The sequence below is a fragment of the Gavialis gangeticus genome, unplaced genomic scaffold (genome assembly GCF_001723915.1).
Source record: "Gavialis gangeticus isolate Ggan-Ray unplaced genomic scaffold, GavGan_comp1, whole genome shotgun sequence".
NCBI lineage: Eukaryota > Metazoa > Chordata > Crocodylia > Gavialidae > Gavialis > Gavialis gangeticus.
In genome coordinates, this window is record NW_017729031.1 from 115,371,232 (window position 1) to 115,384,988 (window position 13,757).

The 13,757-nt window shown below is 47.6% G+C and overlaps 1 protein-coding gene across 1 annotated transcript in view; it reads right to left on the bottom strand.

Moving 5' to 3' along the window:
- NGFR (nerve growth factor receptor) overlaps positions 1-12,263 on the bottom strand; it is a 39,947-nt gene extending 27,684 nt beyond the window's left edge. Inside the window, exon 1 of the mRNA XM_019523632.1 lies at positions 12,105-12,263. Within this exon, the coding sequence (XP_019379177.1) occupies positions 12,105-12,207 (103 nt within the window). The 5' untranslated portion in view covers positions 12,208-12,263. The remainder of the gene's footprint in view (positions 1-12,104) is intronic.
- Positions 12,264-13,757: the final 1,494 nt, after the last annotated feature.

Below are 13,757 nucleotides of genomic sequence, written 5' to 3' on the forward strand. Positions count from 1 at the left end.
CAGAGGAGGGCCACTCGCATGATCAGGGGGCAGCAGGGCAGGCCCTATGAGGAGAGGCTACGGGACCAGAACCTGTTCAGCCTCCACAAGAGAAGGCTGAGGGGGGATCTAGTGGCCTGTTACAAACTAGTCAGAGGGGACCAGCAGGCATTGGGGGAGTCCCTATTCCCCCGAGCACTACCAGGAGTGACTAGAAATAACGGTCACAAGCTGGCAGAGGGTAGATTCAGATTAGACATCAGGAGGTGCTACTTCACTGTCAGGGCGGCTAGGATCTGGAACCAACTTCCAAGTGAAGTGGTGCTGGCTCCTACCCTGGGGGTCTTTAAGAGGAGGCTGGATGAACACCTTGCCGGGGCTGTTTGACCCCAGTACTCTTTCCTGCCATGGCAGGGGGTCGGGCTTGATGATCTGCTCAGGTCCCTTCCAACGCTACTAACTATGAAACTATGGTTGGCATCAGTGTATTAGTACAGGAGATAACTGCTCTGGCATGGCACCGAGAGCCAAATACTATGTCCTTGTTAAGCCTCATGTTAAGTTCCCTCCTTCTCTCAACTCAGCCTGGTAAAGGAAACCTAAAGGATGAAAGAGTGCAACACATTCTTCTTATTCCCATTACAGCAGTGCCTAAAAAGTCCTCATCTGAGTTCAAGGACCTATTCTGCAGGGTGCTGTAAAACCCATTGAGAGAATCAGCACTTGTCATGAAAAATTTACAGACTAATTAGATCAGAAATAGTGTCATCATCTTTATTATAGAGAGCTAGCAAACTAAGGTAAAGAGACAGAAACCAAGATCTTCAAATTGGTGGGAGTTAGGCCCTTGAGTACCTTGGAAGTTCTGGGTCCGAATGACTACTAAAAAGTTAGGAGGGAGTTCTTACCTAGCAGAGCCCCAATAATGACTGTGCCTGCTCTTTTATGCACTGCTGTAGCAGTGAGGAAGCCCCATCTTGGACTACATCCCTAGCTGTGCTGGGTGCTGTACCGACACAGGAGAAAAGATGGAAACTCTCTGGGGACAGGGTCCAATCTAACAATCTCTACAGCAGTAATCGCAGTAAAATATGCTAGGTCCTGCGCCTTCATCATGCAGCCCTCCACCCTCTCCTATGATTTTCTACCTGGGCTGCTCTTTAGGGGCATTAGCTCCCTTCGTCACACCGCAGAAGGGTCCATTCCCTCCAAGCAAGGCCATATGCCCCATTTTGTTTGGCCACATCTGTTTTCCATCAGTACCTGATGGGGAATGGGAAAGCAGTAAGGTGCAGGAATCCAATATAAACATGAGGTTAGGATGCTAATTGCTGACTCTACCCTGACCCTGGGTTTCTTGTTCTCTGGTTTCAGCGGCACCCTGCAGGATTGATTCCTCTATGTAAATCAATCCCCCTCCCAACGCCTATCAAACTGTCTCTCCCCTCTCCCCCAGCATTGTCTCAAAGGCATCTGAAGTTATTTTTAGCCTAGAAAGAAGAGTTCAGTTCAAGTCCTTTAGAGTACAATCACTGTCTTTTTAAATTGGACTCTTCCAAATTCATTTCCTCTCATCCTGACTGCCAGGGCCCCCACCTTGCACCTTGAAGATGCTTAAAGTCTTCGCCTTGGCCAAAGAGGCTCAGAAATTTCCCCTTGCTTAAGCAGGGAAGGTGTCAGAGAGATTAAGCTTAATCCTTCTCTGATCCTCCTCCTTGTTTTTAAAGTGATCCATCTCTGTATTAATCTTTAATTATCTGCACAATCTCCCGAGGACATTCATGGGAGACAGCAATTATCTGCTGAATGACAGGACACAAAGGGCTTCGCTAGGATTGAATGCTGCCATCAGAACAACCCTAGCTCCTGCTGCTCCCACAGCTTTGCTTAAGCCTGCCCTTTGCCATCCAGCGGTCTGTCTAGGGGACTTTCCTGGTCCCTATTACCATGGTTAGCTAAGCATTTTTAACATAGCATCTTAAGTGATAAGGCTGGCCCAAGCTCTCTTACATTACAGATGGAGAATTGAGGCACAGAGAGACAAGAGCCCAAATCCTCAGGGGGTATGTGAGTAGTAGCTCCTACTGATGTTGAGGTCACATGACTATTTGGGGGGTACAACCCAGATCTCCTATATTAAAGCCCTAACCACCAAGCCATCCTTCCTCTCTAGAAATAAGCAGCACATCAGCTCATACTCCTAGCACCCATGAGTCCTTTAAGAATACACTAACTACTTAAGAAGACCTGTATGTTCCCCCAGAGCAAGTCAAATATCCTAGCAACAATATGAACCCAAACCTGGCCCCTCCTAGACATATTCCTAAAGGATCCCTCGTCACTCTTAGCAGCCCTATCCAACACTCATCTTCTTGCCAGCCAGGAAAAGAGATGGGCTTGAAGACTGAGAAACCCAGGTTGCTGTAGACCTAGAAAGAAGTAAGTTTCCACAGTCCAGAGCCCCAGTGTAGAATGTCTTGCCACCTAAGGCCTGCCACTTAGACTACTGAGCTGCAAACACATCACCACTTCCCATCACAGCTGCATCACACACAGCTGACAAGTCTAACAAGATCAGCACTTTCTCCATCACCATGAGATCATCCACCACAGCTGTGCCATACCCAAGTGGGTAACAAGATTGAGAAGGGACAAGATCTGTGGCCACTAGATAAAGAGCGTTGTCTTACTATGCCCCTTTTTAAAGACTATGGAAGACTGGATATAGGACAGCAATTGTCAATACTGCCAACACGAAGCAATGATCCTTTAATGGTTAGGGAGCTCCATGGTGAGGATACATAGCCACGAAGAGAAGGTGGAGAGATCAAGGTCTAGGTGGCACAAGGCCTTTGTTCCAAAAAAAGAAAGAACGATGATAGCTACTTTTTCCATGGCGTGATATGTGCTACATGGAGGGGGAAGAATATGGCAACCAGGAATGCCAAGTTGTCCTAGGTATGTGCATAACCCTCAGGTATTATGTCTTAATCATGCTGCTGGACAGAATTTAAACAGCTTGTCTGGGCCCTATGTTCAGGGTCTTGTCTGTCAACACAATAGCCAACAGCTGTATTCAGAAGCTGTTACATACCACAGTGCAAACTCATTCTGGGTATTTAGTATTGAGCTCCGAGAAGTCTAAACCATCTGCCCACATCCCCAGAATGGACAGGCAGGACCCAGATGCTCCATCTCCCTGCAGCTGGAGACCTTTCCTTTCAGTGGGAAAGCAAGTGGCTTTGAATGTGTAGAAAGTGCACTATTTTAGCACGCATCATAAACAGTTCAACAGGTGTTGAGGGATCACAGAGAGGGTGTTAATAATGATGAAAGGCAGAAGGTCCCCTGTATCTGTATGTGGTAAGCAGCAGCAGTTCTGAGATGAACTAGCGTCAGATAAAGTGGGTTACTCTTACCTTCAACCTCAGCTTCCCCTTCTGCTGTGCTGGGGAAGTTGGGCAAGATGAGAGCACCCAGAAAGGTGGAGGGTACCCTCTCATGGCACTGGGGAGATGCTGCTATTCTCCCCACATGGTATAACACTATAACAGAGACCAGCTGCTGGTGGCACTAGGGTGGTGCTTCCAATCTATCGTCCTGTGCCTCCTCTGCTCTTCAGGTGAGCCCCCTACACAGAGGACATCACAAAGTCATTCACCTTCTACACTCCTGCACTGACAGAACCTCTTGCTGTTGGTACCAGTTCACTTCAATCCCAGCCTAGCATCTGCATTTGGGAGACTTTCAACCCCTCAAGGTGTGAGCATAAGTCGAGTGTGTGTATGTGCCTTCTTCCTCCCTTCCTACCTGGATCTGAGCTTTCATGCCACAGCCCAACTGAGGTAGCCTGGATAATAAGGGCATTTCAATCCTAGTAACAGCTTTCTCTTCTCTGAATGTGCATGCATTTCTCCTCCCCATCCCCAGCACCTTTTCTTTCTCCTTCTGGTGACACTGATTTCACGCTTGTAACTGAACACGGAGAGAAGATCAGACCTCCCAAATCCATTTGATTCCAGCCCTTACCCCTGTGACACAGCCCCCACCCCATCCCCCTCACTTTCTCAACCAAAGCTCTGCACTGTTGGTTAACCTACCCCACCATGTCTTTCTGAACAAGCGGAGGCATCGCAGCACCAGGTTGGACTCCAGCGTGCACAACTCCCATTAACCTGGGTTAATTCCTTACATTATTCTGAATTATTGATGGACGCCATTAGAACAGGGCGGTGGACAGGAAAAGCATATGGCTGAGTGGGCACATTTTCAGTGGCAGCACGGTATCTGAGCTGAGTAATTACAGCCGAGAATCAAGCGGGCCCCCCTGTAATGATGGAGACTGAGGAGTTGGATAAATAAATCATGAGCCAGCAATCGGGAGAGGTTGTTCAGGGGAGGGGTCTGGGGAAGGATGCAGCTGTTTGGACTAACACAGGAATGACAGGTTGAACTTCAACATGAAAATAGTCCGAGTCCCACCACTGCCCCCTCCATCCCCACCACCTCTTGTTGGTGTCACCACATGGTTTGAGATGTGACAAGGCTAGTCTTCTGTCATGCCAAATTAACTGCCATTAAATTAGGCTGTTCAAGGTGACACAACATGGATGATGGCAGGACAAATCTTTCAGTTGGAGGATTTCATTTGAAGAGACAGCCCCCTTGTTTAGTGACCTGAAGTAACTGCTCGAGCGTTACAAGGGCTGTGATACAAGGTGACCAGAGACCTTTATCTGTGCAGTGCCTGGCAGGTGGTCCCAGCCCATGCCTAGGGTTTCTAGGCACTGTGGCGATACAAATAAGAGGGATGGAAGATGCTTTCCCATAGAATCCCAGGTATGTCTCGCCTGTCCCCAGGCCTTGTCGCATTTTAATCACTGGCTGAGTCGCTCTCATCCAGCTCTCTCAACCCTCCCCCCCTCCAAACTAAGGGACTAGCCACTGCCATGGGCAGAATAGGGAACTTGACAAGCCAAGGGTCCAACCTCACGTGAGAAGAGATAGGGAGTCAGTGTCAGAGGCCAGTGCTATGATCCACTACAGAAAATCCTATGGATCTGATGCTGCAACACCCTGGAACTCCCAGTGAAGTCAAGAGGAGTTTCACAGGCAGAACCAGATGAACTTAGAACCAGAAGGGACCTCTCATGTCTTTAAGTCTAGTTTTCTCCTGTCATTGGCAACCACATACTCTAAAACTCTTGTATAAAGAAACAAAGCTCCATCCTAAAACCAGTGAGGTGTTTTGCCTCCATCATGACTATCAGAGGCTGTTCCAGATCCTCAGTGCCCTCGTGGTCAGAAACTTTCCCCTGATTTCCAGCCTAAATGTACCTCTTCTTGGACCAGTAGTATTATCCAGCTTGAAGAACTTCTCTCCCTGGTGTTTATACCCTGCTGTATTTATAGGGAGCAATCAGATGCACTCAGCCTGCCTTCTGCCAGGCAAAACAAGCCAAGTTCTTCTAGCTTCCTCTTGTATAATAAATTCTCTGTTCTCCTGATCACCCTACTAGCCTCTCTACATTTGTTCCAACTGCAGTTCATCTATCTTGAATGTGGACAACCATACTTGTACAGTGTTCCAGATAAGGCCTCACCTGTGCACTACATGACACTAAGGCTTCCCTACCTCTATGGGAAATAGCGTAACTCATGCAATTCTAGGACTGCATTTGTTTCACGCTGGTTACTACAAGTCATTCTTGATTCTGTAATTACATAGTATGCCCAAGCTCTTCTCCAGCTTGAAGTTCCCAGCCAAAGCGTTCCCAGCTTACAGAAGTTTTCATTAGTCCCCAAATGCATGATCTTGCACTTTGCACTTCTGAGTTTCATCCCATTGTTAATGTTCCCTTACTTTAGAATAACAGAACCAGACTGCATATTTCCAAGCCTCAACACTGCTGATATTTCCTAAGGAAGAGGGGGGAAGAGCAGAAGAGGGGTGGGTGGCTGGGAAGAAATAAAATAGGCAGAATGCAGACAAAAGCATCCTCCTTGAAGCTTCAACCCAGGCCTGGCGGAGCTGAGGAGACCTGAGCCTGCAGAGGGAACCTTCCACCAGGTTTGCACTGCATACATTTTCCTTACAGCAACATCAAGCATGAAAGCTACTTACAAGCAGAGATGAGAAAGGACAATTAGTGGCAGCACAGCCAATCTGTCGCTCAGGGTTAACAATACAGGCTTGTCTCATTCTTTGGCTGTTTTCAAGCATTTTCTTCAGTCTAGCTGCAAAATGTCCTGAGGCAGTTATCCCATGGCTTGGCAGAGCTCATCATCGGGTGGCTTTTCCCCAGTCACTTTCTTTTACTCTTAGCCCTAGCCAGGAAGGAGAAATCCTTCCTTCCCTCCTCGCTATTCTATTCACCTGTTGCATCCTTTTACTTCTCACCCTCCCCAGTTGTTGCTTAGTCAAGCTCTCCCTTCCCTTCTCATTTTTTCAAGTATTATTTTTATTACGGTAGCCCTTCCAGGCCCCATACGTGCACATAGTAAGAGATGATCCCTACACTAAGGGCTTCACATCCTAAATAGACAAGACAAACAACAGGGGGAAAGGGAAACCGAGGACAGAAAGGGGAAAACGAGTTGCCCCAGACAACACAGCCGTCAGTGCCAGAGACAGAACCCAGTGACTGCTGCAATGGAATCTCTCTGCCTCTCAGTCAGCTCAGTATTCTGCACCATGCAGGCTAAAGGAAAGGGGGCATCCCTAGATCTGTCAATGACGGTTTTCTTTCCCTTCATCTTGCCTTCCCTGATGTGGCAAAGCATAGCCCAAACCCAAACTTTAATCCCGAATCCCAGCTGCACTGAAATACAGAACACGGCCTGAGGCTAAAGACACACAAAGATGTGTTGAGGGCAGCAGTACACGCAGGGATATAAAATGGAAACACATGTATTTATACATACAGCCACCCACACGTAAATTAACAGATGGATGCTGCCACACCACAGTCTCACCAGTGCCTCACCCACATAGCAATCCAACCCTCTTAATCTCTCATCTGCCCCATGTCCCCACCGGGATTCACACATTGGGAACTGAAATGGTTCCATCCTGCAAGTCCCTGGAGTTCCGGGGAAGGGATCTGGGGAGAATGTGCCCTGACAGAAGGTTGCAGAAAATAGTCTGCACTGAGCAGCCCTGGGACTGAGGGAATAGAACTGACTTGAAGCTGAGTGGGACCCGGGTGAAGGAGCATGCGTCTTTGATGATTATAAGTGACATGTGAAAGAATCCATGACCTTGGTATGCAGTGTACCACGCGCACATAGCCACTGCTGCACGCAAAAGCCAGCAGGATGCATGACATCAATATAGCTATGGTATATGAGGGCAGCATGCAAACTTTGCACACGTTTATTCCCCAGGACTTATAGCACCACAGCACTGACTTCTGCTGGTGGTGGTATAGAGCAACTCCCTCAGGTTACAACTACTGTTGGGTCCTATCTGGACCATTTGGTACAGGGAGGCCCAATACAGAAGCATGTGTGCCTGCATATGCACAGCTGTGATACAAGACTTATGCATTCACTGCCCTGTCTGCAACCTCTTGCCCCCCTCCCCCTGCCAACAGCTCCTATATTCACATAACCCTCTTATTCCTGGGATAGAAATTATTTGCTCTTCCTCCAAATTCTAGGTCTGCATCTCTGGGATCAGACTGACCTGTATTTGCCCTGTGACAACCTAAGCATACGGACTCGTCACAACAGAGTCCCTATTACTAATAACAACAAGTGATGTTTCCTCAAGTCCATCCACTGGGGATGGCAGAGAACCTCCTTGAGAAGCAGCAGCCAGTCTCAGAGTCCTTAGAATAAAGTCTCCATTTGCAAGGAGATCAAATATGGATCCAGTTAACACCCTCTTGACCCAAATGAGCCACAGGGACCAGACAGCTTCTACTGAAGAAAGGGGTGGACAAGCTGACAGAACCTATTTAATATGGGTGCACACACCTCCCAGTCACCAGGGAGAGATTCCCAGGAGCAGTACAATACCGACAAACCACTTGCACTTCCAGTATCATGACACCCAGGAAAAACAACCTGTTTGACCCATCCTCCTTCAATACCATTATTTATTTTTGTTATTTCCAAGAAGGAAATGCCATGGCTTTCCAAGTGTTGATTGTTCCAGCACTGGTGTATTTATCTAATCTCATTGATCCTCTCTGCCTGGGTTGGGCTTATTGCCCATATCTCAGAACTGTTGTGGACTTTGGTGCCGTCACACAGTCTTAGCTCCCTTTTTGCAAGATCTTCTGGATCTCCGCAAGGTGAGCCTCCCATCCCCTCCATCATTAATAGCCCAGAGTTCCTAGATCAGTTGGAAAAGCAGGGGTACTGGCCAGTAAGGAATCTCTCTGGAAGGTCAGCACCATCTGTAGTTCTGGCTGGGCTCTCATAACTGTACCATAAATCATTGCCACTAAAGGATGTCCTTGAGACCAGCACAAGACTAGAAGAACCTAGTGTATCAGGTCTGAGACAGCCATATCATGCTCCCACTTGGGGTGGCATATTAGCAAGTGCAAATCCAGTGGTGTAATCAAGCCAAGGTAACTGAGGCAGCCACCTCAGGCATTGACTTGTGGGGGAGGAACCAGTTGTCACCACAGCTGTACAATTGCACCAACAATGTGGCGGCAGCCAAAAGTGGCCACTGTTCCAGGACTGGATCCAGGATTTCCTAAAGGAGGGTGTGGGAACAGCAACTCACACTGAAGGGGTGGCTGCACCCTCCTGCTTCCACCCCGCAACCCACTCACACTGTTCCTGGCAGGAACACCTCTAGGAACTTCTTTAAGTCCCCAATTCTGGTGAAAACCCCTCCTTCCTTCTCCTTCATGCTCAAAGGCACATACCCTCCCCCACCTGCTGCTGCTTTCTCCACTGTCCTGGGGAAAATGGGGAGCTCCAGAACCACTTCTGCCCACTCCAGCCAGGCTGCAGGGGGTGTGGGGGGATGTACTTGGCTGAGGACAGAATTGAACAGTAGCAGCAGGAATGGGCAGGGGGAAACCCCATCCCCATGCCTGCTCCCAGAGGACCACACAGGAAAGGAAAAAACTACTTTTTCACCATATATTGCCATTGCCCCTCCCACTCTTCAGCCTGGCTGGGGCAGGCAGAAACATCTCTGGAGCTTTTCCCACTCCCTGGGACAACAGGGAAAGTAGGAATGGCAGGTGGGTGGTGGGGAGGCTTTCATCTGCTTTGGGGACTTAAAGTCCTTGGAAGCTCCTGTAGTGCACTCCAATCCAAAGCATGGGGAACAGCTGCACTTCCTCTGGATCTACCCCTCCCCTGCATTGCACCCATGTGTGGCAGCTGCCCTGGGCACCCAACTAAATCATTACACCTCTGTGCAAACCCCGGCTACAGCAGTTGGATATTATATTATCTCCCTGCTCTTGGGATTTCAGTGGCACACTTCATGCATTCCGATGGTCCTTAGAGATGATGGTGAGTTATACAGCCCTTCAGCTAGTCCTTATGAGCCTCAGCATTGAATGGCATAAATCCCAAAGACCCTGCCTGCACCCCATTGGTATATGTCCTCAGCTCCCAGCAGAATGAAGTAGATGCCACTTCACTAGGAAGGGGGCCCTGGGGACTCATGAGTGGGCTGTGCAGACCCAGGAAATCACATGCAAGAGGCTGTGTGCATCTAGTCAGCATGAATTTGAGACCCTGTGAGCCATTGGGGAGAATGCCACAGATCAGTCTATATCAGGGGCGCTTGACCTCCAGTCCACAAGCCAAACATGGCTCGCAGTACCATGGCATCTGGCCTGTGGGGCTCCCCAAGGGTCAGGAAATTTGGCAGTAGGGGAGCAGTGACATTTTATATTGCCACCATCCCCCACTGTGAAGTTCCCAAGCCTCAAGCAACAGCTTAGAGCTAGGCTGTGCCCCCTTCCCCCACAACACATCTAGATTGGGGCCAGGTTACACCCCCTCCCCCATGCAAGGGGGAGGCCAAACTGAGCCATGCCCCCTTCCCCCCCACATTGGGCCAGGATAGAGCCCTCTTCCCCTTGAGTGGCTGGATTTGAACTGGGCTCCCGCATGGCCAGATGAGGCCCCATTGTACCCAATCTGGGAATTGGATTGGGGCCACCAGCCAGATGTAGCCTGCAGATGGACCAGGCACTGCCCATCTGGCTTACCAGGCAAACAGGTTTAGCATGTTCTACATGGCTTTGAAGTGGCAATTTTGGAGCATATGGTTGCCTGCAAAAAGCCAGCAACTGGACCTGAAGATTTAGGAGGCTCCATCCAGTCACATGTTTCGTACCCTCAGGATAGGGCCTTGCTGGCTTCGCTGACTTGTAGTGGCTACTCTGTACAGGGCTAGCACACATCTCCAAGGTCAGACAGTCGGCCTGGTATTCAATATCCAGAGTCCTTGCTGCCATTCACTCAGAGGTTAAGTAGCATTCATTGATTTTGCAGGAAGGTGGATATTTATAGCCAACGCTGTGTAGTACTACACTGGCATGGAGTTCTTCCCTCTGACAAGAAAAGTCATCTGCTGCACCTTCTCCTTTGCCAACACTCCCTCTTTCGAACAGGGTGTTAAACAAAAAAACAAAACAAAACAAAAAAGACAGCCTTACTTCTCATTGTATGCCCTTTCCTCCCTCAGGAAGTCTCCTTCCCACTACCGATGGGCTCTCTCTTCTCCCCACTGCATTTTCTATTGCACTCAGGGCCCAAAAACAAAACAAGTACAACAAATCCTCATATAAAAGTACAACGGCCTTTCACCACAAGTGTTCTGGGTGCAAAGTTTACTGTAAGCAGTTGAAAACAGCAGCTTTTTGGCACCTTTAAATGGTCTGCTCTAACAAATATTTGGACAACAAACTCCCCGGAACCAGCTACGGAACTATACAAATAATGATACTCTAACCCACTTGTTACTAAATTTTTTAATCAAGGTCACTAGCGTGTATACTCTCTGGGTGTTTTTGAAGCATTCAATAGAAAAAAAAACCATGTCTTAGATCACCCATCATAAAACAATATATGTTCCCTTGGTCATGTTGAAGCTACATTATCCCAATCCCCATATTAAACTTTTGGTCTTACTCTATTTGAACAGATCAGAGTCCAATCCATACAGCTGCACAGAAGAGGGAATATTTCCCAGTTCTTGAGACCAAATATTTGGCAATTGCCATTAAGCTTATAGGGGAAAGTTTAGAGTGTTTGCAGGGAGGATTGTGGGCCTTGAGAAAGTAAGATGTGAAAGCACAGCCAAGAAAAAACTCAAAGGATCAGAATTTCAAATGGGTGGGAGGGGCAGGGCCGCATCCAAATAGAAACATTGCATTTGGATGCATAAATTAGTTGCATGTGTAGTTAGTTGCACATGCTGGAAGACCAGCCCCTTTGGCCTGCACAAGCAGCAGGTAGGTGTCTTTAGCTACTGTCCATCTACAAGGTTTGAGAAGTGTCCAATGTTTGTTCCTCCATGATTTGGGGAAGAGGGGATTTTAGTGGAGTCTAAATGATATACAAGGCAAGCAGATACAACTGAACACATCAGAAGTCACATCAGACAGCAATGGTCTGTATCAGGAGCAAGAGTGTAAGCCGGTGCTGGATTATGACATGCTGAGGCCCTAAACTATGTCCATCTTAAGAGGCCCCATACAAAAAAAAAAAATCCACGAAGTCCACAAAAATCGATTTTCATGAAATTTTAAGATGCATTATTGTTATTTCTACAGAAGTTTATGAACTTAATATGAATAATAACCATGGAGCCATATATATGTATAGTCTTGTCATATTAGAACAAAAAAGTGTCCAGGGTTTTTTTTCTTATTTAGAGGCCTCTCATATTGTAAGGCCCTAAACTGCAGCTTAAGTCTAAATCCAGCACTGGTGTAAGCAACTCAGAACTTGGACCATTCATAATAAATCCCAGGTTTGGACAGTGCAAAAGGGACCCTCATGTTTTTCCTTCTGGATACTTCTATTGGTCCAAAGACCTGTTATATCTCAATACTTTAATCCCTCTCCTTATCTTGAAAGAAGCAGCAGCGGATTTCTTCCTAGCCCCAGAGCTCTCAGCCCCAAGTACTTACTGTCCAGGCACGGCTCGCAGACAGTCTGGTTCGCTCCACAGGGCTGCACGACCCCTTCTCCCAGGTTGCAGGCCTTGCAGCATTCCCCACTGAGGGTGTACATCTCAGTGGAACACTTTTCCTTTGCACCCCATGCTGGACCCTGCCAATCAAGAGGAAACAAAATGAGAAGACTAGTCCCTTCACTGGACCCCTACTCCAATCCCCTCTGGCCTTTCTGTGGGGAAATAAATAAATAAGTCCAGTCCAAATAAATAAATCCAGTCCCAATGGCAGGTGAGGTGCCCAGTGTGATCAAGCACCCCAGCCTAATGCACACTATTGGAAACACCTGGGTTTATGATGAGCTCACCTACCAAATATTGCTAACATCAAAGCCTTTGGAGAAAAAGGAAACTGCAGGGAGTCTCCCCTTGCCCCCCACCTCCAACCCCATTCTTCATTAAAGTCCCCCCGCTCCAAAGAATCAGTGGTAGAGGGAGGCCCCCTAATATAGACAGCAGGGGCCTGGATCCAAGCTTCAGCCAGCTCAGCGGGGGTGGGGGAATGGGTGCTGCTAAGTGATTGCAGCACTACTTATACTGCAATAGAGCCTTTCATCAAAGGATCTCAAAGCACATTGTAGTCATCCTAAATCTTCTAGCAGCCCAGTGAAGTCTGATGGTTATTGCCTTTTCCCGATAAACGGAGGCTGGAAGACTTGCCAAAGGTCAGGCAGCGAGAGCTGGAAACCCAGGAGTCTTGAATCCCAGGCCCCTGCTTTAAACACTGATCTGCAGAATATATTGCATAGTGGTTTATTATGCTCCAGGACCTTAACTCACAGAATCAATGGTAGAAGTGCTGCACTGAAGCTCTTGGTAATTAGGTCACTAAAAGAATCAAATGTATCCTTGCCTAATGGAACCAACTATATTTGCTTATAAATAAATCCTATCATTTCATATGGAAGCAATAACCCGCCGCTATTCTTGTGGTTAGAACAGAGCTGCACAGGCATCATGTGGGTTTGTGTAAACCCTGCAGAAGCGCAAGGCCAGCCCTCCTAACAAAAAGGAGAAAAGGGGGTGCTTTAACTTAATTGGCATTTCATAAAACCCTTCTTGGCAAAAAAGCACCCTGTCCTGTTCTATAACAATACTGCTAGGAGAGACAGCTGGAGGCAGACTCTGGAACGGTGAAGGCAGAGACTGAGTTTTACAAAAACTATTATTTTCCCCCCAGCTATGCTTGCAGGCAGGAAAATGCAATAGGTTACAGCAGTAACTCTGGGAAACTCCAGGAAAAGAGGGAAACAGATGCCTCAGAGCATAAGATTTAGCCTCTTTTTACTCTCTTCTCTCTGTATAAGTGATAGGAAGCACAAATTGCTAACAGAACACCAAGCAGGCATTGTGTAGTAAGAAATGAGCATGGTCCCCTCACGCCTTTTAGAGGAGTTCACATAAAAAAGTAACCACTGCTGGAACTGACACCAGTTAGCTAATTAGTACTTCATGCACAGACTCAAAAAGGCAGAGGATTAAATGGGACCCATGAACCGTCTATGCCATTATCCTGGGAAGAGCAGCTGTAGGACTGGATAAAGTGAGAAAGGCTTGAGAAGTCCAGTCAGTTAGTGCTGAGAGTAGTATTTCCTGGGCAGTGTAAGTC